Source organism: Salvia splendens, chromosome 15, assembly GCF_004379255.2.
Source record: "Salvia splendens isolate huo1 chromosome 15, SspV2, whole genome shotgun sequence".
Taxonomy (NCBI): Eukaryota; Viridiplantae; Streptophyta; class Magnoliopsida; order Lamiales; family Lamiaceae; genus Salvia; species Salvia splendens.
Window position 1 is genome coordinate 5,689,688 of NC_056046.1, and position 27,648 is coordinate 5,717,335.

At 38.9% G+C, this 27,648-nt stretch overlaps 2 protein-coding genes and 1 pseudogene across 2 annotated transcripts; 1 reads left to right on the forward strand and 2 right to left on the reverse strand.

The window, feature by feature from the left end:
- The first annotated feature begins 7,912 nt into the window (after positions 1-7,912).
- Positions 7,913-11,674, forward strand: LOC121769400 (annotated as a pseudogene).
- On the reverse strand, positions 11,586-16,492 carry LOC121769399 (salicylic acid-binding protein 2-like). Its single transcript, XM_042166196.1, has 3 exons — positions 16,046-16,492; positions 12,247-12,384; positions 11,586-12,046 (listed from the first exon to the last, which is right to left on the reverse strand). Exons 1-3 carry the CDS (start codon positions 16,397-16,399, stop codon positions 11,762-11,764), a joined length of 777 nt encoding a protein of 258 aa, XP_042022130.1. The 5' UTR covers positions 16,400-16,492; the 3' UTR covers positions 11,586-11,761.
- A 3,377-nt stretch (positions 16,493-19,869) lies between these two features.
- On the reverse strand, positions 19,870-22,622 carry LOC121767452 (salicylic acid-binding protein 2-like). The gene is made up of 3 exons (XM_042163719.1): positions 22,220-22,622; positions 20,604-20,741; positions 19,870-20,296 (listed from the first exon to the last, which is right to left on the reverse strand). The coding sequence occupies exons 1-3, from the start codon at positions 22,583-22,585 to the stop codon at positions 20,015-20,017; spliced, it is 786 nt and encodes a 261-aa protein (XP_042019653.1). The 5' UTR covers positions 22,586-22,622; the 3' UTR covers positions 19,870-20,014.
- Positions 22,623-27,648: the final 5,026 nt, after the last annotated feature.

The following is a 27,648-nucleotide window of genomic DNA, read 5'->3' on the forward strand; positions in this document are numbered from 1 at the left end:
GAAATAGCCGAATGCATATGCATGCAGACACAAGCTCAACCCTCGCGAGGTATATAAGCATAAGGATAGGTAGTTGTTGACTTTGAACCCTCCATAGTCGACACCATCGGATACACAGGCGGCTTAGTAGCGCGATGCTTTGAACTAATCCCCCACGGCGTGCACCGAGACAATGGTGTTAACACTTAAACACCTCAACCTCATCCGTTCTCACGTTTTGTGTCCATTGCGGTCTTGGACACCACTTTGGATTCATAAGTGCGTTTTTTTTATGAAGCGACCACACTTCGCACTTACGTAGGTGATTCTTAGTCAAGTACCTTGCCATACTTGGTCTCTTTGAGAATTCCATCTCTTTGAGATCCTTAAGAACCATTAAAAGTCATAGACTTAGCCTTTACCACGAGGCAAGTTCTCCAACACTCTATTGCTCTCTAGGGAATAGATATAGTTTGAGTGTTTTTCCATGAACTCTCATAGCTTAGTTGTCCCTTTGAACCAAGTTCTTGGGATCTCCAGTCATCATGGTTGGGTTACCACTATGACAATTCTTTAGTTTGTGGATTTCAAACCCATTCCCTCTAGCAACTTATTCATTTGATCACGGTTTAACCCTTTGGTTAGCGGATCCGCTAGATTATCTATTGACTTCACATAGTCAATTGTAATCACCCCTGTTGTGATCAAATGTCTCACGGTGTTATGTCGTCGACGTATATGTCGAGACTTACCGTTATAGAAACCATTGTTTGCCCTTCCAATAGCCGCTTGGCTATCGCAGTGAATCAGCACTGGTGGCACTGGCTTAGACCAACATGGAATGTCTTCAAGGAAGTTCTTAAGCCACTCGGCTTCCTCACCAGCCTTATCCAAGGCAATGAACTCCGATTCCATTGTTGATCGGGCTATACAGGTCTGTTTTGTGGATTTCCACGATACAGCACCACCCCCAATAGTAAAGACATATCCACTTGTTGAAAGTGAGTCTCTATTATCGGATATCCAATTGGCATCACAGTACCCTTCAAGCACCGGGGGGTATCTCGAGAAGTGTAGCCCAAGATTTTGAGTGTGTTTTAAATATCTCAAAACCCTCACAAGAGCTCTCCAATGCTCTTTGCTTGGATTGCTCGTGTAACGACTTAACTTGTTCACGGCACAAGCAATGTCAGGTCGAGTGCAATTAGTCAAGTACATAATGCACCCGATGACCCGTGCATACTCTTCTTGTGCAACGGGCTCGCCTTTGTTTTTGCTCAAGTGAACGTCGAGTTCAATTGGAGTCTTAACCGGCGCGCCATCATAGGCTTTGAATTTATTCAATATCTTCTCAACATAATGTGATTGTGTTAAGATGATTCCATCATTCGTTCTTAGAATCTTCATTCCAAGAATTACATCGGCTAGACCCATGTCTTTCATGTCAAAGTTTCTCTTTAACATGGCCTTTGTATCGTTAATTACTTGAGTGTTGCTACCCAAGATTAACATATCATCAACGTAGAGACACACTATAACATGACCGTTATTAGTGCTCTTGATGTAGACACATTTGTCGCACTCGTTGATTTTAAACCCATTTGATAACATCACATTATCAAACTTCAAGTGCCATTGCAATGGCGCTTGTTTCAATCCATATAGGGATTTCACGAGCTTGCATACCTTTTTCTCTTGTCCAGGTACTACAAACCCTTCGGGTTGTTCCATGTAGATTTCGTCTTCTAGTTCACCATTCAGAAACGCGGTCTTTACATCCATTTGATGAATCTCGAGATTGTGCAATGCAGCAATAGCGAGAAGCACCCGGATAGATGTAATCCTTGTTACAGGTGAATAGGTATCGAAGAAGTCATGTCCTTCTTTTTGTTTAAAACCCTTTACTACTAATCGGGCTTTATACTTATCAACTGTTCCATCGGCCTTAAACTTTCTTTTAAGAACCCATTTGCATCCTAAAGGTTTAGCACCTTCGGGCAAATCAACCAACACCCATGTGTGGTTTAGCAAAATTGAATCAATTTCGCTTTGAACAGCTTCTCTCCAATGCAGCCCGTCTGGGCCAGCAAAGGCTACTTTTATCGATGTTGGTTCTTCATCCAACATGAAAGCAATGTAGTCAGGACCAAAAGTTTTTGGTGTTCTGACTCTATTACCACGTCTTAGTACTGTATCTTTTGGATCGGGCCTTGCACGCTTGCGCGATTCAGGTTCCGCATCTGTTGATTTAGAACTAGTGGCTTCTTCTTCCACTTGTTTAGAACTAGTGGCTTCTTCAATTCTTGTCTCAGAATTGGTTGATACTTTTTCCTTATCTTTGCAAGGAAAGGTATTTTCGAGAAATACAGCATTCCTCGACTCAATTGTTGTTCCTACTGTGATAGTCGATATTTCAGACTTGTGAACAACAAATCGATATGCACTACTGTTAAGTGCATATCCAATGAAGATGCAATCAACCGTCTTAGGTCCGATTGTAACTTCTTTGGGCGGAGGAACCATCACCTTTGCCAAACACCCCCACACTTTGAGGTATTTGTAGGATGGCTTCCTTCCCTTCCACAACTCATAAGGAGTAACATCTTTTCCTTTGAGAGGGATTTTATTCAAGATATAGTTTGCTGTCAAAACAGCTTCCCCCCACATGTTATGTGGTAATCCTGAACTGAGTAGCAGTGCATCCATCATCTCTTTTAGAGTTCGATTCTTGCGTTCTGCAACACCATTAGATTGTGGTGAATATGGAGCAGTTGTTTGATGAATTATACCACTTGCGTTGCATAACTCCTCAAACGGGGCTACATATTCGCCTCCTCTATCGCTTCGAATCATTTTGATTTTACAACCAAGTTGATTCTCAACTTCGTTCTTATAATTTTTGAACGCCTCTATTGCTTCATCTTTGCTTCTTAAAAGATAAATGTAGCAATATCTTGTGCAATCATCTATGAAAGTGATAAAGTACTTTTTACCACCTCTAGTTTGCAACATCTTTAAATCACATACATCCGTGTGAATTAATTCAAGGGGTTTTGTGCTTCGTTCAACCGAGTGAAACGGCAACTTAGTCATTTTTGCTTCAAGACAAATTTCACATTTATCTTGGATATCCAATTCATTAGCCTTTAGTAAATCTAAATTTACTAATCTTTTAATGGCTTTTGAATTTACATGTCCCAATCTACAATGCCACAAATTTGAAGACTCAATCAAATAAGAGGAAGTAGATGCTTTATTCTTATTGGCCAATGGCTTCGCAACACTTCGAGTTGCTACACTAAGCTTGAAAAGCCCATCGGTTACATAACCTTTTCCGATGGATTTTCCAAACTTATACAAGACAAACCTATCGGACTCAAATACAAGTTTAAACCCTTTATTAACTAGTATTGATCCTGACACTAGGTTCTTGCGGATGTCCGGGACATGCAGCACATCCTTCAAAGTGATAGTTAGGCCAGACGTCATCATGAGAATCACGTTGCCAACGCCGAGGACTTCTGACGATGCTTGATTCCCCATGTTGATCTTCCTCCCTTCAACAGCAGTGTAGGAGGCAAACTTGCTCCTGTCGGAGCAAACATGAGCAGTAGCGCCGGTGTCGATGTACCAGCCTCCCTTGTTATCAACAAGGTTAACCTCTTCAGTGACCACTGCAATGAGGTCGTTCTCATCCCAGTCCTTGAACTCCTTCTCAACGACGTGGGCTGCCGGCTTCTTCTTCTTGCTGCGGCAGTCTTTGGCAAAGTGGCCCGGTTTGCCACATTTGTAGCAGTCGCCTTCAAACTTCTTTGAAGGCTGCTTTCCCTTCCCTTTGTCGTTTGGACGGTTTGGGCGAGGGCGTTTGTTGGAGGGACCGCCCCGCTCCAACAGGTTGGCTTTGGCTTCATTTGGGGTGAAGCCCTTAGCCTTTTGATCACTTTTGCGCACGTCGGCCTCAATGCGCAACTTCACGATCAAGTCTTCAAGGGTCATCTGCTTTCGCTTGTGCTTGAGATAACTCTTGAAGTCCTTCCAACTTGGAGGGAGCTTGTCAATGATCGTGCACCTTAGGAACTTATCGGGCAAGGTCATCCCTTCAGCCACTAATGAGTGGATGATCATTTGGAGCTCTTGGACTTGCTCCATGACGGGTCGAGAGTCGACCATCTTGTAGTCCATAAACTTGGATGCTACAACCTGTTCAGTCCCTGCAGCATTGTCTATGCTATATTTCTTCTCTAGGCTTTCCCACATTTGTTTAGATGTGGTTACATTGGAGTATACATTATAGAGGCTATCATCTAATGCACTTAAAATAAAGTTTTTACATAGATAATCCCCTTTTCTCCAAGCTTCATAGTCCGCCATGACTTCGAGCCTAGTCTCTTGGTCGCTTGGCGCGGGCGGCTCGTTCTCCGTGAGGAAGTTGGCGACGCCCAATGTTGTCAAGTAGAACAACATCTTCTGGTACCACCGCTTGAAGTCAGATCCTCCAAACTTTGGTGGCTTCTCGGCAGGTGGCATCATTCTTGGTGCCAAAGGTGCCGCAGTTGGTCCTTGGAAGGAACCAATTCCGTTGCCCCCGAAGGAGCCAACAACTTGGTTGGGCATAGAGCCCCCACCATTCATGTTGGGCATAGAGCCCGCCATGGTCGTACCAGCCCCGAAGGGACTAGCACCCGCATGAGACCCGAAGGCCCCAGCATTCGTGTTGATCCCGAAAGATCCAACACTAGTATTGAGCCCGAAGGCACCAACACTCGATCCATTAAAGGATCCGAAGGAACCACTAAAAGTGGAACCAACCGAACCACCAAAGGTGGAACCAGTGGACGCCCCGAAGGGGTTGTCCCAAACCCAAGGGACGGTGGATGAAGCGGCTGGGAAGCCAGGAGTTGGCATCATCGAGGGAATCGATGAAGTGTTGACCGGTCCAGTGGTCGCCATGGTGGAGGGAATGGCGGCGGCGGTGGTGGCAGCGGCGGTGTTGGAGTCGGTAGACATCTCCAGCAAAGGTGTTTTAATATTTCGAAAGTTTTAGTTCAGTTTAGAAGTCCAAATTCCTTCAAAGGCAAGTTATCTCGTCTTGCGATTGTTGGTTTCTCGGATTACAAAGATAACTACCGGGCGTAATACAACCCAAAAGAAAGGAAAGGAAGAACTGAACTTAAAAATACAACGTAAAATCGAAACTACTAAACCAGTGTGATTAGCCGAGTCGAGGAGGCCTCTTCCCGCAAGACGAGATACGCCCCGGTAGTGCTCTTCGGTTTGGCGTGTCGTCCCCAAAGGTAAAACGGCTACGTCTCTATTGATGCAGCACCGCAATCAACAGAGCTCCGGCGAACTGGATGGAGGAGAGGGCAGAGCTTCGACAGAAAAAACTATGCAGGGAGAGGGAGAGAGCTTATGATGCAGAATGCTTTTTGAATTGTGTAGTGATGCATGGAATGGCTGGCCTATTTATAGGCTCAGTCCACTGCAGGGGGTCAACAGCCATGATGGCTGTCATCATGGCAATTCGTAACCGACGTCGGTTACAGACGTGTGGCAGGAGTGTGCCATCCGTGTGTGGAGCGTGTGGATTTCTCACGTGGCAACCGTGACTGTGCCTCGCTTGACGACGTGTCAAGCCACTTGGATTGCTGACTCGGCGGTGGTCCAAAAAGAATAGTTTGGGCCAAGCACCAAGCCCAAAGACCACCCAAAGACCAATTGCCAAGATCCAAGTCCAAGTCCAAGTCCAAGTCCAAGTCCAAGATCGAGATCGAGATCGGGATCGGGATCGGGATCGGGCTCGGGCCCGGGCCCGAGGCCCGAGGCCCGCGGCCCGCGCCCGCGACCACGAGCACGAGCACGAGCACGTGCACGGGCACGGGCTCGGGCTCGGGCGGGCGGGCGGCGGCGGCGCGCGCGTGTGCGCGCGTGTGGGCTCTTTCACCCATCTTGGTCCACTATAATTATTAAGTAACATAAAGTCACTTAATTTATACACATTAAAGATGTGTTAATCCTCCAATGTGGGATAATTAACACTAGTTAATTATTCCCTAAGCTCCATCTCCAAGCTTTAATTAAAAGCTAATTATGCCCAACTTTAATCCACTATTTCTCACTCACCGGAAATCGGATTTGAGAAAGTGAATATACTACATTTACCTACGTAAAATGTAGATCGACGCTATGTCATTTAATTTCACAAAATTAAATGTCTCGTCACATTTATTATTTGGTCAAAATCCATTGACCGGGCATATTTAATCCATGATTTTTTACAATGGTATCAGAGCAAAATCTTTCGCATATCACTCTGATTCTCGATCTATATCTCTGTTTTTTCTTTTCATTTTTTGAATCAGTTCGATTCAAGTTCTCTGTTCGGCGTTTCAGCCAATCGCCGATTTAACTCGGTTCTATCTCTTGTTTGTTGTTCGGTGTTAATTTTCGCCTATTTGTTACCATGATCAACATTTGACACGGTGTTCTTCAAATCATCTCCGCGGAGTTCTTCAGATTTTTTGGATCGGTGTTTCTCACCGTTTTTCCGTCAATCACCAATTGAATTCGGTTTTCTCAATTCTCACAGATTGAAATAGGATTCAATGAATCTGAAATATCAATTGAAATATGATTCTATGAATCTGAAATATCAATTGAAATAGGGTTCTATGAATCTGAAATATCAATTCTGTTTCTGGTTTCACCGATCTGTTTCCTTTCATGTTAAATCGGTTTCTCTTCTTTTTCTCAATTCATCTCTTCTTCACCATTTTGGTGTTACCAGAGCTCATTTTCTCTCCATTTTAGATAGGCTCTCTCTTCGGCTTTGAGTTTCTGTCGAAATCTAATCTCTGAATCTATCTTTGTTTTCCTCCGATTGTATCGGTGAATCTGTTTTTGTTTTTGTGTTAGCTGGATTTGTATGATCCTAGCTCATTACTTTCTATGGAGATATGTTTCTCCACTTGTTTTCGGTTTTGTGAGAAAGAGCAGCCTGCAACAAGTGCAGATTTCTGGTTGCAAAGAGTATGTGCAGCAGCTCGTCTTCTTCCTGCAGCAAGTGTGCAGATTTTTTTTCCTCCGATTGTATCGGATATTTCCGAGGTTCTGTGGAGAGCACAGCTTGAGCAAGCAAGAACAACTTGAGCAAGCCCGAAAAGCTGATCATATGTAGAAGCTTCGAGATGATGATTGAAGTGAAGAGGTGATGGTTCGAGTGAAGGACAGAGTCGATAGCTTGTGTTGTTCAAGTGTTGTAGAATGAAGTTCAAGTCCATGCATGAAGATCAAAATATCATTTTATCATGTTTTGTTTGCTGTTTTGTTGTCAAGATGTAGCAATTGTCTTGCTTCCATCTTGAGGGGGGCTATTAGAGTTAGTTAGTTAGAGAAGTTAGTTAGTTAGTTAGTTAGATGTAAGCCTATATAAGGCATAGCTTGGTTTAGTTTGTAATCTAACTCTTTCACAATGTAGTCCATTAATGAAAAATTCTCTCATTTGTTCTCCCCCTTCTTCGTCGCATTTCATCTGCAATGTTCCTTCATTCTTCTTCATCTCCTTCCATGGAGTTCTATCTTTTCTTCATCCATCTCTTCACATTTCATCTCTGATTTTCACCATGATCGGTTTGATAAAACTTGACATAAGTTATTAGTATAGTTTGAAATGCTTCATCCATTAGACAATAGTAAATTCTACATTTAGAATGGGACAATGTAAGTACATGTCTGTTGTGTAAATCTTTACATTGCTTCAAGTTCTTATTTTCTATAAATTCATTGAAAATTGTATTATTTTTTGAAACTCTTATGTCCCATGTATATCACAGGCGTTAATAGTAGTTAGAGAAAAAATGAAACTAAAAAATCAAACCTACGTCGTTAATCGATGGGTTTTGGGAGAAGAAAATCTTTTTCAATTTCCATTGTAGAAAACTGTTCGACAAATGAAAAAACCAATAACTATTTCCATTCCTTGACAGTCAAATCATCACGATAACAAGATGAGTCCTCGCCCTGAATACATGCATCTCCACCGCATCCTACACGACTCTCTTCACCGCTTCTCAGTAACTATTTCAACCACCACTGTTTTATCTACTTCCTCTTTTTTTACGTTTCCGTCTCTTTTAATTATTTCCGTCGTGCTCTGAGCATTTGCAGGATCTTTCTACCAGCACCTTCACTCAAGAAATTGAGAAGGACCTTCTAATTTCTCTGTCTCAGGTTTACTGTTGAATTTCTGTTGAGAAAGGCCTTCCAATTGCTCTCCAAATATTGCTTAATCTTTCCCCAATTGTAGGTTTTCAGACAAGTTAAGCAGTTGGTTGATGAACTCGACTCTGACGAGGTCTGCACTTTCATTTATTCTTCACACTGGCTAAAAATCATTGCTTTTTTCCTATTGAAAAGTCTTTCCTTTCTTTAGGAGGAGCTGTTGGCACTTGGCAGACACTGCCTTTGATGGCGAAGGTTTTATTGATGCAACCGCACAGTTGGATAACCGTCATTGTTTGGCTACTATCATTGGTGACTTGGTAAAGCTTGCCACACACATTGTGCTAAACCATTTTTGTGTTAAATGACTTGAGCTAGCTGATTCTTGTTCTGTTTTTCATTTGGAAACTGGACTTGTGTTTTTTTATTAGACATCATGATTTTGTAATTTATTTGCAGATGTTTTTGCTCACTATCAACAGTCGGTATGCTCAACATTTAGTAGGCAACACTCTTGTGGCCATTTCTGAGTTTTTGCTTGCATCGGTACGATTCTGTAGTGATCATATAATTCATGGCTTCACTCATGTTTTCTGTTTTTAATTACATAATGTTTTTCTTTCAGGATGGTGACTGGGATGAATTTATGCAGTTGTTGTGCCTTTGCTTGGATTTGGCAATTCGTGGCATTCTTAAATCTTCTCCAGATAGTGCATTTGAAACCAGACATCTGGATTTTAATCCATCTATAAAATCCTTACTGGAGTTGAAACTGAAAAATACAAATTGGTCTGTGGTGGCTGCTATTTTCCGAGTTATGCGTAATATAAAAAAATGTCTGAAGCAAGATATCGATGAGAAATGCATGAAAAATTGAAAACGTACTTGGATTCTGTAAGCTCTTTATTGATAAGTTTACCATGGGACTTACTAAGAGAGATCTATGGCCGTGCAGAAGATGTACTGAAAATATATGATTTGCAACTGAGAGAAATTACTACATTCTTTGGATATTGCATTCAGTTATTCTGTTCTTTGGTCACACAAAGCAGTTCTCTTGAAGTTGAAGCTGAAGTTGATTTTTCATCTATGATTTGGCAAATTGTCAACCTTGTCCCCAAACTTACATTGTGGTGCCAAGTTGAGGTTCAAAGTCCTCATCATGTCCGCATGTCTCATTACTTCAGACACAAAGTGCTGGTAAATAATTTGACTTGTCGTACTCTCAAGAACAGTGTGATAATTGGAGTGATGGTGTTCTTGTTTTCTGCTAATTAAATATATTATTTATCTGGACTTACATTCTATCACATCTTCTGATGTACATTCCATACACCTGCCACAGCATATCTTGTAAAATACATGTTCTTCCAACTATCTTTTAGTGTATGAATGAGTGAATTTGGTTGTCGAACTTTATCTCAGTGATTTTCTGATGATTGTGTTTCTGACTTTGTTCAGATTGGCTATATTTCATTTGATAGAAGACCATTACCATACCTAACCTGGTAGATGTTGCACATGCAGATGCTCATGGTCAGGGTTAGTTCGATAGTCCGTATTGGGCCAACTATAAGCAAGACATGGATTCATCTACTGCATGATTACTTTGAAGATCTATTATTGCAACCTATGTCTGGGGGTAAACTCGACCAAGATGGCTTTTTAGAAGGGTCCCCATTTTGCACAAGCATATTTGATGAGAAACAACATAATATTCCATCTTTCCATTTGCAAAGGCTGGTGATTTTGCTTTTCTTTAAGTGTTCGCTCAATTTGGTTGGCGTGGAAGCAGGTCCTGATGAACAGGAGTGCATGGATGAAAATTTGAAACATATAAGTTCCTCAGACCTGAATTTGGAATTAGAGTTTTGTTGTACTAGTGACAACAGCATAGGTTTAACAGAGCTCCATAAGTGGCTTCAGTTACACGTTCATGCGGATATTCTTCTAAATGATGAGTTGTATTTCGAACGATGTGTGAGATTCACGTTATCCTTTATCCAATTATTCATGCATGAGGTTTGTTCTCATTGTTCTATCTTATCATGGGAGTTATCGATTAGCTTCTTACGCATCTTAAAATGTGTATCAGTGTTATAACTGTATTGTGGTTTTTCAATTTATTTCAATTTTTTGTAATTTTATCACCTCTCATGCATTTATGTTTTTCAATAGTTTCATCCCCTTGAATTGTAGGATGATATACTGTTTAAAATGCTCTTGCAACTGTTTCACGTGCCGTCATTCTTTCAAGAACGTCAGTAAGTAAAATACTAATACTAGAGCCTCTCTTTAGTTAGTGCCTTCTGAAGTGTTTCTTGATGCGTTTCCTGATCAGTACATGTAAATTATTGAAGGATTATTAACGACGAGCCACTTGCTGAAGTGAAGAATTGTCTTGCTGCTGATGTGTTTAATCCTATACATTTGTTCCATTTATTTCTTGCTGAGGTACCTTTGCTGAGAAGGAAAATCTCACCAAAATCTTTTTTTCTGTCTTAGCAAGTTCTCTTTTATTTGATGCAGTAAAGTTTCTGTATCTTTGCTATAGATAAGCTATGATCATCAAGTCCTTCTTGACCATCTCATCTCGAAAGATACTGGATCTATCTGTGCTGAATACCTTTTGAGGTTTGTATTCAAAACTTCCTATATCTAGCGTGTCTTCCCTTGAAATTCGCATGGTCTTTCAACAAGCATTGAGTATTTTAACACCATGGATTCTGCCAGATCATTACGAATCATTTGAAATTTCTGGAGCTTATTTGTGGAATTTCCGGGAGTGAAAGATGATTCTGGCGAATCGTGTGTAAAGAGACGAAAGATTTTAGCTGATTCAAGAGATATCAAGGTAGCAACATATCCGGCACCATTAAAGGATGGCGGAACTCCATCACTCAAGACGGAGTGCAACGAAGGCCATGCACATGGCAACAACAGCCGTACCAATTTTAAACGACCATTTGTGGCTGCTCGGGATTGCTTGGCTTCATTGACCACGTCCATTGACAGTCTCAACAAAAAAAGTTTATTTCCATATAATCCACAGGTGCTTCTGCGCCGGTAAGTCATTTTCCTGCCATCTCATACGACTTCTGAACATCCATTCGTGCATATATTGCTCCAATAATTGTAATTTCCGACTTTGTATCAAAATCATCTTGCGTCCATTTTTCGGCCCTCAGAATCTGAACGTAGCTCGTCCAATGCTTCCAGGGCCCAAAAAATGGATGCAGGATATCTTTGCTGATTGGAACAACATAATGTTCTCACTCTTTGATATTTTTGCAGTTTGATGAAGTTTCAGGAGCTCTCTTTTCAGCAATAGTTGATCCTAACTGTTACATTACAGAATCACTATCTCATAAGCATAGGTATTTCAATTTCAAGTAATGTGGAATGGTCATTCACTCCCATCCCTCTAATTTTTGTATAAATAGATTCAATAATTCATTTTTTGGAAGAGACATCACTATATGGCCTAAGAAAACACGCTTATAAGTTGTACAAAATCATTGAAACATGGCAATCGAACGACCCCATAAAATATACTACATATTTAAGCATATGTATTAGCTATCTCGAGTAGAGATTGGCAGAGGTGTTGGGGCTGTGAGATCATAGGCATGTGATCAGCATTCTGTATCACTTTCACATCATCCACACCATTTGTTTCTATCTGCGAGCGTTGGCAACTTTCTGGAATAATCTTATCTTCTGTGCACACAACGTATGCCATTTTCACCGATCCATACCCTTCCTTTGTGACTAATGCACCTATCTTTGATAAATCTTCATGAAAAACAGAGCTTGGCCTTACCAACATTTTTGCTAGTTCCAAGTCCTGCCCAACATCCACATGTAATACCAAATAAGCACTCTTAAAATTAGTTTTAACAGTGACAATAAACATTTGAAGAATAGCATTAATTAAATTAAATAAATATTTCTTCATGACAATGGAAGAGAGACCGTGAGTGAGAATCAAGACCAAATGTTGTGCCCTTCACTGATCACTCACGGTCTCTCAACTAACGCACGTACCTCACGTGAGGAAAGGTGGTAAAGTTTGGAGGAAAGCATATTGGGGCCGAAGAGCATCGAAGTTAGAGGATTTTCATTGGAACCATATGGTATGTACTGTGTGTCTAACCACCCTTCTCCTTGAGTTATATCCGAAAGCTTCAAATTTAAACAAAACAAAAATGTTTTTCCAAATAAGATTAATCCAATCACTACTATATTTAATTAAATATGATAAAAAAGAATATATTGAAATCCCTAACTTCTAGTTTAAAATAAACTTGTTTACACGCGAATACACCGTCACTTGATATATTTTTGTTCGTGCATTCAATCTATGAAAGGCGAAATCAAAAACTACATCGTTTTCTTTCATTTTATAATTCAATCTTAATACTCTATAAATTTTATCATAGCAAATTGAAACTAGTTATTTTTTATCGGCCTCTGCAGATTAGAATGCAATATAGTTCGATTAATCAATTTATACTAGTCAAATTTGTTGATTGAAAAGATGACCTCATATGTTGGCTTTGGAAGTGAAAAATAATTGATGTTTGTATGTAGAGAAAATGATAGAATAGTATTGGCACTATTAGTGTTTATTTATTGAGAATGACTTGTTTAAAGGTTTTATTATTATTAATGTAATTAGAAAAGAGATTTGACAATTATCTTAACATTCAAGTAAATTTGAAAAACCAATCATGTGGTGACAAGTAGAAGCCACGAAGTCTTGGTGGACTGTTTATAGGTTGATTGCTCCGACCAATTTGATTGATTTTATTTATGTCCATCAATCCATCATACATTTTGGTGACATTCGTGATTTCATAATGGACTATTCTTAGTATCCTATCGCTATTTGTCCTAAGGCCATCCACAACGCTGTCTCTATACCGTCTCTTAAACCGTCTCTTAACTACTATTTGAGCACTATTTGAGGGCCCCATTGTCCTTTTTTCCTCCATCTCTTAACTAAGAGACGGAACCTGCAACGCTCCGTCTCTTAACCGTCTCTATACCGTCTCTTAATTACTATTCATTCAATTTAATTTATAATTTTTTTTAAAAACCCAATTCAATTTAAACAAACACACTTTATTAAAATTAAAATAAAAAAAAACACACAAAATAAAAAAAACACACAAAAAAAAAATTTAAAAAAAAAACACAAAATAAAAAAAAAACTAATCGGAAGGGCTAATCATCCTCCGGAGGCGGTCGAGGTTGAGGGGGAGTCGGAAGGCCAAGTTGTGCTGCCATATGCACAATTCCGTTCCACCAGGCCGCGAATTGGGAGTGCGAGAAGCGGGAAGTGTCCGCCATTGTGGCGGTCATGTACGCCACCATAAGTGTGTCCGAGCCTCCTCGCGAGCCCGATCCTGAGGCCGACTAGCTTGATTCGCCTCGGCCCTTCCTTGCTCTAGCCGCTTTCGCCGCCTTCGTCCCTTGCGGCCGACGGCGCCCACTCGCTGATCCTCCTGCATCGCCGACTGTACCCGCAAACTCCTGGGATTCAGCATCATGTTGGCTGATGCCTTCAGCAGTGTCACCACTAGACGCACCAGCACTAGACGAGTATTGGTCACTCGTCGTATGCTTCGTGCGCTTCGAGGTTGAGCCCGAGCTGGAGCGGAAACCGCCGGCCCATCGTTCCTCGTCCTTGACGGCGCGCCAAACATCAACAAATCTGAATTGATGTCCCTCGTCCTGGTAGTAGGCGCGCAAAGCGGACGTCAAAATGTCGGTGGCCGTGGCGCCGCTTTGGTAGCGCGCCTCTTCCGCCGAGTAGATGCCGCAGAATTTTTTGACCTGTCGGTCGACTCGGTCAAAGTGACAGCGGATCATTTTAACTGTGCGCTTGCGGGAGCGGTTCGGCTTTATTTGGTGGTAGACCTCGACAACCTTTTCCCAGAAACACTTCCGGGTTTGTTGATTCCCGACGATGGGATCGTACGAGACCGTGATCCAGGCGTTGTACACCGCCATCGTTTTGAGGTTGTTGTACGGATGTCGGCCAAGATCCTCTTCCTCATCGTCCTCGCCCGTCTGGGGTTGTACACTGCCTCGGCCACCTCCACCGCCTCGCCCACTTCCACCGCCTCGGCCTACTCCCGGCGTGGGATCAACTGGAAAATCCTCCCGGATCTGGGATAATCCCTGCGAAAACCGCGGGACGTTGGGACGAACATATGCATCAAGGTCAAAATTGGGTGGTTGGTACCCCCCCGGCGTCGCCGAACCCTGGGTCCCCGGCGTTGACGAACCTCCACCGCCCAATGTGTTGATCATGTTCTCCCAATCGCCGAATGAGTTGAGATCCCACCCGCCGGAGCCGGAGCCGCCATAGTTGCCCTCGCCGTCGCCGGACATCTTGAGTTGGGTTATGAAAATTTCAGCGAAAATTTGAGAGAAAATTTAGATGATAGGAAGAATAGATGTGTAGTTGTGTGTAAATGAGGATGGGTTTAGGAGTATTTATAGAGTAAAAAATTTAATAAAAAACAAAAAAAATATAAAAAAAAACAAAAAAACGGTAATAATACCGTTACAAAATTTTTTTTTTTATTTAAATTCGAATTTTTTTTTAAAAAAAATATTTATTGCGTCAGCACGTGACGACGCCCACTCGCGGGCCGGCGAGTGGGCGTCACGCACGACGCCGGGCTGCGCCACGTCGCCTAGGGCGAGACGCGCGACGAGACGCGCGACGAGACGGGACGAGATGGAGGCTGCAACGAGTCTCGCCGGGGTCTCGTCTCGCTGAGACGAGATGCGAGACGCCGGCGAGACTCGTTGTGGATGGTCTAAGGCTTGACAATTGACTCATTATTTTCTGATCGAAATAAATGAACGTTTTATATTCAAGTTGCAATTAATAGATCCCACTCCTAATGTCATCGGTGTCTCAATCAACTGATTGATTGATTGATCATTTAACAAAACGATAAAGAAGATAAGATGCCATCCTCTATTAGGTGGACTCTATCACTTGCACGATTAATTATTATTCATCCTAGGTACTCACACATACTATTATTATGAATTTTGAATTTTTAATTTTTGTGGTCAATTTGGAGGTTTAAGGTCAATTAGGGGGTTGTCGCCTAGTTATAATTTGCTATTGTAAAACTAAAACAGTCACCAAGATTTTTTTTAAAAAAATTACCCTTTACAGTTTTATCCTTATTATAAAAATAATTCTCTATTATTTGTGAATTCATCAATGGTGAATTGTGTCTATTTTGCCAACAATTAAAACCTAAATTCCAGAGTTCTTAATCTTGAATTACGAACAAAACAATACTACCTCCGTTCCCCCACATTAGTTGAGTCACTCTTTTTTGCACCAATTTTAGAAAGTCATACTCCATCCGTCCCACAAAGTTTGTCCCATTTTTCCATTTCCGTCCTTCTCATAAAATTTGTCACATTTTACTTTTTACTATTTTTGGCAGTGGACCTTATATTTTACTAACTCATTCATATTCACATTTTATTATAAAACGTATATAAAAATAGGACCCACATTTCGCTAATTTTTTCAACTCACTTTCATTACATTTATTAAAACCCGTGCCCGGTCAAGGTGAGACAATCTCTATGGGACGGATGGAGTATTAAATAGATAAAGTGGAGAAAAAATAAAGTAAGAGAAAGAATAATATAGAGAATAACTTTATCTTAATTGCATTTTTTTATTATTGTAATAACAAAGAATTATGCTGGTGGATGAAGTAAATCAAATTAACATTAGTATCAAAATATTCATGTTGTTAAAATATTGATAATATAGGGTGGAGTTTAATCTAATTACCTGAGGTGTAGAGCCAGGCAAGAAAGCAGCAATAAAAACAGCAACAGCAATTTTGTGAGGATACATATCCATTGCAAGTGAAATATTCATTCCACCAAGGCTGTGGCCCACCAGAACCACCTTCTCCGCCGCCGGCAACGAGGCCATCAGCTCAAGCAGAGGCTGCGAGTATTCGGCCAGGCTGCGGACCTCTTCCAGGCTTCTCCGGTCTATGCCGGATGCGGCTAGGTCAAGGGCCGTGACACGGTGCCCAGCCGCCTCCAGCAGCGGCTTGAGCTTGTACCAGCACCACGCACCGTGGCAAGCGCCGTGGACTAGAACAATATGCACCGATGGTTTTGAGACAGCTTCCATTACAACTATAAAAAATTGAACCACGTCTTATAAAAAAAATTTAAGACAAAATTATAGCCCTTCGATTATCATGATCAATTAGTTCTTCACTTTGTTAGTAGACTAGTCGTTATAGAATAATATACAATGTTGTATAGATTCATTGTTAGAGGGGAGTGATCAATTGTTAACTTATCATTTCATTATTAACTACAACTAATTTAAGATATATAAATCTGTTAACGAAATTTATAAAAAATTTTTAAAAAAAATTCAAATTTTGGCATCGGAACATATGCAAGTGAGATCTCGTTAAAATCCTTATGAAATTATCTTTAATTTGATATATGTTGTGCGAAAAAATAATTTAAATCGAGAAAGTTATATGCGTTTTAAAGTTATAGGATATTTTTTAAAAGTTAGTTACAACTAATATCTAATGGCTATTATTTAATTATATTTAGCGATTAAGTATTGAGTTAGTAATATAACCCTCCCCATTATAATGCTAATTATTTTTATAAAATAGATGATTCAAGAGAAAATATTGGTTTCCCACGTATAGACTAGGGGTGGGTAGGTACGGTATACCTTACCGAAACCAGCATACCATATACCATACCGTAAATTCTGTATGCGAAAAAATCATATCTTTATCTTACCAAAATTTTCGGTATACCGAACTTCGCATACCTTATTTTCAGTATGGAGAATTTTCATACCAATATCGTACCTCATTTTTGGTATGCCGTACCAAAATTCGGTATATCATACTTTTGCGGTATACCTTACTTTCAATATCAATGAAAATTAAATATTTGAGTTTTTAGAATACTATTTATATTTTATAGTAATTTAAATAATATACGGGGTATTAAATACTAGTATATTTTATTCATATTATATTATATTTCACAATAAATTTTATAATTTAAAAATATATAAAATACTTTATATATTATTGTATTCATATTTTACGGTATATACCTTAAATTATGATATATACCTTAAATTACGGTATACACCGAATTTCGGTATGCCGCGGTATATAAAAATTCATACCTTTACCTTACCGAAATATTTCAGTAAGGTATCATACCGTACCGAAAATCACGGTATACCTAAAATTCGGTATTTTCAGTATTTTTTCGGTACGATAAGGCCGGTATTTCGGCATTTCGGTATTTTTCCCCGGCCCTAGTATAGACCTAGAATTATCAATTGGGCCATGCTGACTGAGCCCATTTCAGCCCAGATAAGGTGCGAGCTGTTCCTTCGAAGCGAACTTCAGTTGGGACATTTCTTCAACTCATCTCCAGGCCCAATCTATTCGAAATTTGAAATCCAACAACCTAGCTCATGCCCAAACCAACATTAACCTAAGCCCAACCTGGGTTCGGTTCAGATGAGAAGCACTACTACTAATTCTATATTTAACTATTTCTACCTTAATTTGAAACTGATTTTAATTATATATCCTTATAATTTATATATTTACAATACCACCTTACAAATTAATTTACTACTTAAAAAATAATTGCAATAATATAATTTTATATAGAAACTTGAGGAATGTGATTAAATGCAAACTCTAAATATTGTACAAACTCCAAACTATGATATGGACCGTTAGAAAATATCAACAGATGACAAAATAGTAGCAACAGAAAATGTCAACGCAATGTTAACGATTGATGTTGTGTTGACATTATGTTGACATTTTCTGTTGCTACTATTTTGACATATGTTGATAATTTTTAACTGTCCAAATTATAGTTTGAAATTTGTACAATATATGAGTTTGCATTTTATCACTACCCCGTGAGCAACACTCTCATTTACTGCACATTAACAATATTTATTTTATTTTATATACTTAGTTTGATTCTAACATTTAAAAAAAAATACTGTTATTTTCATCATTAAATTACAAATTATATAAAATCGAAGCCTGATTTAACCATTTTATGTATAACTTCAAATAAATAATTATAAGGTGTGTATGGGTGTATATATAAACTACAATTGAAAATAGATTTTTTTATATAAATAACTTAAATCCTTTAATATAACTATTTTAAACTATACTAAAAGTCATGATTTTTTTTGGCACATCACAACATTACAACACAACACAGCCTAACGAAGCCAAGAATATGGACAATGGTCAATGATGGGTTTATTACAATTTACAATCATATAATATGAACATTCATGGATGTCGTCGAGTATACCAGACGTACACGATAGGTTCAATGCATGTGCCTTTTTAATATCCCTACATATAATCAAATTCGATACTAAATTTTGCAAAAGTTTTACATTGAAGCTATGTTGACTCAAAGTCATCCACACTCTTTTATGGTCTTCCTCTACCATCATATTCTATAATTTATTGCAGTAGTTATAAATGATTTTCCAGGAATGTACAGTACTTTGTTGGAACTGGAAGACTTGACTTTTTGGACCCTGTTTTAGTCAATTTTAATTTTGCACTACAAATTAAAAGGACAAGAATACCACGGAACAATGGCGAATCCAGAAAACTTTTATCGTGGGGTTGAAAAATAGTAAAAATTTAATAATAAATAATATTTAAATAATTATTATTTAGAAAATAACTTATAATTATATAGTATTATCTTTATTAAATAAAATTAAAATTACAGGAGAACGGCCATAAAATATGCTACTATAATATATAATAATTATAATAAAGTATAAACATATTTTGCAAAATTTAAACTACTAAAGCTATATGGAAGAATTTAAATAGTCTAATATAGAAGAAAAGTACAAATTTATATTTAACAAAACTTTTTAGCGCAAAATAAAAATTAAATTGCACAATATATTTAGGATTTCTACTAAAAACTAGGAAAAAGAATTACAGCAAATAAAATACTAGGCATCAAAGCAATATATATATAGGAACTTCACATTTATTTTAGGTGCAAATATTTTTCTGACTAGGCACTTCCTTTCACTATTTCCTTACTTTCTTAGTTATCGGAAAACTCTACGACTCTACATTTACAGCCTTCTTCCACAAGATATTGTATTCTTACGATTATTGGTTTTCTTCCCTAATCCAACACAAAATTGGTTTCATAATTAGTCTCATCTGGGCTGAGTTGCAGATCTAATTCATCGATTGGCTATTGACAGTTTGGGGCGGACCTGCCGACCGTGGGGTCGCCGGCAGTTTCGAAGAACTCTGACCATGGATATTTCCGGTTACTATGGATGGTGGTGGGGTCGGTCGACCCCGCTCGACCCCACCTCCATCCGCCACTGCCACAGAAGGCATAGTATAAGGCCCATTCCGATAATATTAATAATGAAAAGTGAATGTTTATAATATCATCAAGTGCACGCAATTAAATAGTACTCCCTTCATCCTTGAAAGTTTGTCCCATTTTTCTATTTTCGTCCGTCCCATAAAATTTATCTCATTTCACTTTTTACCATTTTTTGTAGTGGACCTCATATTCTACTAACTCATTCCTCCTACATTTTATTATAAAACTAATATATAAAAGTACATTACATTTCTTAAAACCCGTGCGGGTCAAAATGGGACAATATTTGGGGGACGGAGGGAGTAGGATTTAAAAGTATCATACATTGAAAATGTTAAGCATAAACTTTAGCTATCTCCAGTAAACATTGACAAACATCATGGGGCTTTGATAGCATAGCCATGTGATCTATATTCTCTAAAACCTTCACTTCATCTGCTCCATTCTCTGCAATTTGCCACAGCTGGAAATCTAGTGGAATGCCTTTATCTTCCTTACACACTGCGAAGACCCTCTTCACCGATCCAAACCCTTCCTTTGTGAATCGACTCCTCTTTGATAAATCTTCAAGAAACAGAGAGCTTGGCCTTAGCAAACTTTTTGCTAGCTCCAAGTCCTGCACATCATCCACATATAACTAACTTCAATTTGAGAAATTAGGTGCCACTGATAAAAGTTATGGAAATGAATTGTATAAAATCTAACAAGAGCTATGTACTATATTTGGATAAAAATTACATTATTGTGCAATACTATTATACTACTGCTCCAAAAAGTATACAAAAGGGGTGGGTCACATTTGAGAACTGAATACTCACTTAACCACTACTATAAAGAAGACCTTTTTTGTATCTTACTTTGTTGGAAGCATACAGTATTAAATATGGATACACAAAAATATTGAATAATATGATGAGATTTACCTCAAGTGGACAAAGTTGGTATAATTTGGAGGATGTGAAATTTGGGCCAAAAAACATTGAGGTAAGATTTTCTTCAGGAGAGCCATATGGAAGAAACTCAGTGTCTAGCCACGCTTCTGCTGGAGTTCTCTCGTTATACTTCAAATTTAAAAAGATACATATTAAATTAAACACTCATAAAAAATTTAACTATATATATATGACACAAACAATAAATTCATGAAAAAAATATAATAATATATAGGTTTTCTAAGAAAGCTAATTGATTTGTATTCCTTTTCGGACATGGATATGATATGTAGTACTCCCTCCGTCCCTGAAAGTTTATCACATTTTTTCTTTTGCACTCGTTTTGTAAAAGTAATCATAAATAGTTAAAGTGGATGAAGAGTAAAGTAAGAAAAAGAATAATGTATAGAAAAGTCTTAACTAAATTATTCTCCATTTTACTTTACACTCTCAACTTTAACTATCTATTATTATATTTATAAAATTAGTGCAGAAGAAAAAGTGTGACAAACTTTTAGGAACGAGTGACTTTCACAAATATTAATAGCTAAAATTAATTCATAGGCAAACGAAGAGTGAATTAATGGGGTTTGTACATCGATTTAAAAGTACATCGTTTTTTTTTGTTTGTGATTTATTTGAAGTGCTCTTGCTTTCTTGACAAAATAATAAATGCATCCCTAACTCAAACGCACATCGGCACATGGTTTTCTTTAAATGGTGATTGATTTGGACTACTTTAATCTTCTAAAGTAAAACATGCACAGTAGAAGTTAGTTGAGGAAAATTAATCACGCAATCAAAATTCGATATATATACGAACCTGTCCAAAAAAATTAATGTGACACTAAGGAAAATTGGTAACATAACACAAAGAGAAAAAAAGTTGAAATATTGTTAACCAAAAATGAAATTCTTATAATGAAATAGTTAAACTTATTATAAATAGATAATAGGATTAGTAGTTAATTTTGATACTCTATATGTACATAAATATAAAAATATGACTATTTTTCATGGATGAATATAGTTTTTTAGTTTTTTACATATGGAGTCGCACACCACCGCTACATTGATGATGTATCCACGTGATCGTCATCCCTCTTCAATCCAATTCGAAATAGTATAACGAAACGATGATAAGAAAATATGTGATGGTTCAGGTATGTGGACTTCATCAAATGCAATAAATTATGTGGGCTTTATCAAATGCAATAAATTATGATATCTGTATGTCAAATCACATATTGTACCCCTTCTAGTTCCATCTCAAGGGTGTTTAATTAGACAATCGTATTATTTAGATCGTCCAAAAAAATTTTAGTACAATATTAAATTAACATATTTTCTATAAATAACAATATCCGGGGACCTATACTTTATCTAGTTTAGTTTATCTCTTTCTAGGTTTTGGCGTAAAGAGTGGTCTAATTCAACAAATCCTAGGCCTAGCTGTGTATATACTAATACTATTCACCATTTTAATTAAAAAAGGTGTGTGTGAGTTGATCTAGCGTTAGAGTGGTAATGCTCAGGTTCAGGTGCACCAGAGCGTGACCTTTAAATTTATATTCATTTGTGTATTGAAAAAAAGGTAGTTTAATTACCTGATCAAGAACATAGGAGGGAGCATGTGTGTGATTAGGCATGAAAGCAGCCAGAAAAACAGCAACAGCAACTTTGTGAGGATACATTTCCATTGCAAGTGCAATATTCATTCCACCAAGACTATGGCCCACCAGAACCACCTTCTCCGTGGCCGGAATCGCGGCCATGAGCTCGAGCAGAGGCTGAGAGTACTCGTCAAGGGTGCGGAGCTCTTGCAGGCTTCTCCGGTCTATGCCCGAGGCGGCTAGGTCGAGGGCCGTGACGCGGTGGCCGGCCGCCTCGAGCAGCGGCTTGAGCTTGTACCAGCACCATGCACCGTGGCATGCGCCGTGGACCAGGACAATATGCACCGAGACAGCTGCCATCAGCAAATAAATTTGATGGTGGAATTTTGGTTGTGATTTGTGCTTGTGTGCGTAGGCGTATTTATAGATAGTTCAAGAGAAAAAAAAATAATTAAAATTAGGTGGATGTCTTGCTCATATATAAGTTATACAAGACGTATTTGCTCTATTGATTTCTTTGTATTATTGTCAAATTATAACAAATTTGAACAAAGTTATCATTAAAAGAAATTAATATTTTATTGGTGGATTTTCGAGTACAGATGTTACAAAATTCGATAATATATACTGACAAATTAAGTAAGTGTTTGCAGGTAAATTCCATATGTTAATAAATTGCTTTACATAAAAAGTAAGCATAATTTAATTTGAGTTGTTAGCAACTTAGCATCTATTACTAGTAAGTTACCGTATGAAGGACTCCATAAAGGAGACTTGATTTCATAATTTAATTAGAGGAGCAAGCAAAGTTAAATTTTACATTGCATATAAAATTAAATTAGAGGAGTAATATTCATAGATGGCTGCAATATGGGACCATCCTTGTGATCCAATGTTGACTGATTAACGGTGCGACTTTCAATAATTAACAGATTAGGAGATTTATTATCTAGTTAAATTAAAATAGTTATTAAAGGATTATTATGAATAAACAAATTCCTGTTAGAGGTGATTAAACTAGAATTATCGGTTAATAGTAAGTAGTTATAATTGATAAGTTCAAATTATAAATCGACAAAATATAATTTAAAACGTAATTAACTCCTAGTCTTAAACTCTTAATAATTAACTAAGACGAGATTGTCCAATTAGGTGCCAGCTATAGATGATAAACTGGGTGTCCACGTGTCGGAGGCTCATAGGCCTAATTTGGTTCCTGATGGAGAAATTACAAGCATGAATAGTTGTATTAATCAACAATAATTCTCCACGTTCTATTTTTGATTTCCTTTTTTGTATCAATGTATAGTATAATGATTGAATTGAACCATCAATTTAACTAAAAGGTTTGTTCGGTTTTTTCACTTTTTTATTTGACGTAGAGCGAAACGCTCAAATTACGAAGATGGCGTGCAAAGGTTCGGCAGATCAAATATTTCCGATTCAAACCACAAATACCCTACCAATTAATCATAATTATAATTTCAAGTAAACGATAACGAAATCTGACTAAAATCTTTTCTAGATTTTATGACCTTTTATGCAATAATATATCAATCTACAAAATAATAAAAAAAAATAGCAAACTTTTAGGCACAAATCATGCCATCGTTGCCTCTTTCAAATATGTAAGTAACATGTGAATCACGAAGATTTAGTTACTGGAGTACGAATTAATTTAAAAAGTCAATTTGAGGCCCCACAAAATTCTCTTTTAAGAAGTTTTGGGTTAAAATCTTGTTTATGTAATTTATTGAACATTTATTTTACGTTAGCTCATCACATCATCTTGAACGAATTTAATTACTGTTAGAAACAGTATTATATTATTAACTCTAACTGACATATGAACAAGTCCGTATTCGACCAAAGATTTTTTTCTCAGATTATATAAAGAGAAAATCGAAACACACAGATGTTGGAGTATAATCTCACAATCACCGTTGGATGCAGCAAGCTAAAAATCAATGTCATTCTCAACAGCTGTAGATTTGTTAGAGGTTGAGCTCGTTCAAGATATTATTGAGCTCGGCATATTATTGAGCACGGCGTTTTATTGAGCTCGGTGAGCTCGGTGTTTTATTGAGCTCGGTGAGCTCGGTGTTTTATTGAGCTCGGCGGTTTATTGAGCTCAGCATTTCATTGAGCTTCGGCATCATACAGCACTTCGGCATCATACAGCACTTCGGCATCATGCAGCACTTCGGCATCATGCAGCACTTCGGCATGTTGATGCAAACCAAGAAACGGGAAGTGGCCGTTGGAACAGTTATAACTGATTTGATAACTAACATCTCAAGAGAGCCGTTGGAGGATGAAGGGACTGATAAAAAGCAGACGAAGGCTGCATCTGAAATAGTTAATCAGCTACTTCGGTATTCAAGAAAAGAGTCTCCAAACTATCACTTGATTAGTTCTTGGTTTAGAATTAGATTAGAGGTGTTGAGTTCTTGGAGAGAGTTCTTGAGTGATTGTAAATCTCTGCATATTTCTCAATATACTGAATCATATTGCCTTTGGCCGTGGACGTAGATCTTACGATCGAACCACGTAAAACTCTAGTGTTCTTTCTTTTTCGCATGGTTGTCATCATCGAACTTTTGCATACTTTCACAACAAGTGGCGCCGTCTGTGGGAAGCGCAATCGGAGTTGATATCGATGACGACGACGAGGTACGAAGCGGAGAAATTCTCGGGGAAGAATGACTTTGGTCTGTGGCAGATCAAGATGAAGGCTCTGTTGATCCAGCAAGGGCTCGATGAAGCAATCGAGCCAATTGATCCGAAGGGGAAAGAAAAAGAAGATCTCGATGAGAAGAGCGTGAGGAAGAAGGCTGAGATTGCCAAGAAAGCCCATAGCGCTATTATTCTCAATCTCACGGACAAGGTGTTGCGCGAGGTTGCGAAGGAAACCACAGCGCATGGGGTATGGACGAAGCTCGAAGCGCTGTACATGACCAAGTCGCTTGCTAATCGCCTATACATGAAGCAGCGCCTCTTTTCATACAAGATTCTTGAAGACCGACCCTTCGCAGAGCAGATTGATGATTTCAGCAAGAATCTGGATGATTTGGAGAATGTAGATGGCCCCATGAAGAATGAAGACAAGGCCATCTTGCTCTTGAATGCTCTTCCCAAAACATTCCAGCATCTTAAAGATGCAATGCTGTTTGGCCGGAATGCAGAATCTGGAATCACATATGAAGAAGTTCAGTGTGCTCTTCGATCAAAGGAGCTTGAAAAGAACTCTTCGAAGACAAATGAAGGAAGTGGCAGTCAAGCCTTGAATGTAAAGGCTTTCAAAGGCAAGAAAAAGAAATTCAATCAGAATCAAAAGCCTAAGTATCAGAAGCAAAATGAGGAGAAGCGAAGCTGTCATTACTGCAAGAAACCTGGGCATCTCAAAAGGGATTGCTACTCGTGGAAAAGGAAGCAAAACGAAGAGAAGGCTACCCAAAATCAGGCTGATCTTGCAGAAGACACAGATCCACCCCAGATCATGAATGTGGTGAGTGGTGGGATAGAGAGTTCTTGGATAATGGACTCCGGGTGCAGCTTCCATATTTGTTCCAACAAAGCTTGGTTTGAAAACCTTTCTGAGGCAACCGGGTCAGTAATGTTGGGGAATGATCAGATGTGCTACATCAAAGGCATTGGAGATATCAGATTGAGAGCTCATGATGGATCAACAAAACTGCTTACTCAAGTCAGGTACATTCCTGAGATTAAGAGGAATTTGATTTCACTTGGCATGCTTGAATCTAGAGGTTTCAGGTTTTCTTCTGAGAAAGGCTACATGAATGTCTCACTTAATGGAAAAATCTTGCTGATTGCTGAGAGAAGAAACAGTTTATACTATCTAGTAGCAGAAACTGTTGTTGCTTCAGTGAATCTTGCAGAGGACTCTGATATAGGTCTGTGGCACAAGAGGCTCGGCCATCTTGGAGAAAGTGGGATGAGAGAACGGATCAAGAAAGGGGTCATTCCGGCTGGAAGTGATCAGAGGTTCAAGGAATGTGAACACTGTGCTCTGGGGAAGAGCAAGAAGCTACCATACAAGGCTGGTAAACACACCTCAAAATTACCTCTTGACTATGCGCATTGTGATTTATGGGGTCCAGCTCAGCCTGCTTCTATGGGAGGAGGCAGGTATTTCATGTCGATAATAGATGACTATAGCAGAAAGGTCTGGATATACATCCTAAAGCAGAAGTCACAAGCATTTGAAAAATTCAGAGAATGGTGCACAGAGATGAAGTTGAAGAAATCCACCACTCTCAAGTGCTTGAGGACTGATAACGGGCTGGAGTTCTTATCTGAAGATTTTGAGTCTTTCTGCAAAACAAATGGGATACAAAGGCATAGGACAGTCCCGGCTAATCCGCAACAAAACGGAGTTGCTGAAAGAATGAACCGAACACTCCTCGATAGAGTCAGATGCATGCTTTTATCATCAGGCTTGCCAAAGATGTTCTGGGGGGAGGCAGTGTGTACTGCTGCGGTGCTAATTAACAGCTCTCCATCATCAGCTATAGGAAATGAAATCCCAGATGTCAGATGGTATGGTGGAGATAGAGAGTACAACCAGTTCAAGGTGTTCGGTTGTAGAGCATATGCCCACTGCAAGCAGGGAAAGCTTGATGCAAGGGCTCAGAAATGTGTGATGGTTGGGTACCAACATGGAGTAAAAGGGTACAGGTTGTGGTGCACTGAAGAGGGGAACAAAAAGATAATTGTGAGCCGAGATGTGGTCTTCCATGAGCATCATATGCCATTCTTGAAGACTGAGGATCAGATGGGTGAAAGAGTATCTATTGATCAAGAAGTTCAGCATGGCCAGCCACCACCTAGTGATCCAGATGATCAGAATGGAGGTGGAGCTTCAAGTTCCCATGAAGCTTCAAGTCCACAGCAACCCCAGCAACGAGATCAGATTGATGATGATCAGAGATCACATATTATAGCCAGGGACAGAAACAGAAGAGAGATTAGAAAGCCAGCTAGGTTCAGTGATTATGAGATGAGTTTTTTTGCTCTCTGTGTTGCTGAGGTATTGGAGTGCTTAGAGCCATCCACCTATGCTGAAGCTATGTCGAGTAAGGAAAAGGAGAAATGGCTTGCAGCTATGAGAGAAGAGATCCAGTCACTACTCAAAAACCACACTTGGATTTTGGTGAAGAATCCAGGGACCCAAAAGCTTATTAGCTGCAAATGGATCTTCAAGATGAAGATTGAAGTTGGTGAAGTTGAGAGTGTCAGATTTAAGGCACGGCTTGTTGCTAGAGGATTCACTCAAGAAGAGGGGATTGATTATAATGATGTGTTCTCTCCGGTTGTAAAACACAGTTCCATCAGGATATTGCTTGCTCTTGTTGCAAAGTATGATTGGGAGTTACACCAACTCGATGTCAAGACAGCCTTCT

Excerpts from the sequence above, each read along its gene's own strand:
- LOC121769399 (XM_042166196.1), bottom strand. The coding sequence starts at position 16,399 with ATGGAAGCTGTCTCAAAACCATCGGTGCATATTGTTCTAGTCCACGGC. Across the intron at positions 12,385-16,045 it reads TGCCTGGCTCTACACCTCAG|CTTTCGGATATAACTCAAGG; the intron begins GTAATTAGATTA and ends TTAAATTTGAAG. Across the intron at positions 12,047-12,246 it reads ACCACCTTTCCTCACGTGAG|GACTTGGAACTAGCAAAAAT; the intron begins GTACGTGCGTTA and ends GATGTTGGGCAG.
- LOC121767452 (XM_042163719.1), bottom strand. The coding sequence starts at position 22,585 with ATGGCAGCTGTCTCGGTGCATATTGTCCTGGTCCACGGCGCATGCCAC. Across the intron at positions 20,742-22,219 it reads CCTCCTATGTTCTTGATCAG|TATAACGAGAGAACTCCAGC; the intron begins GTAATTAAACTA and ends TTAAATTTGAAG. Across the intron at positions 20,297-20,603 it reads ACCAACTTTGTCCACTTGAG|GACTTGGAGCTAGCAAAAAG; the intron begins GTAAATCTCATC and ends GATGATGTGCAG.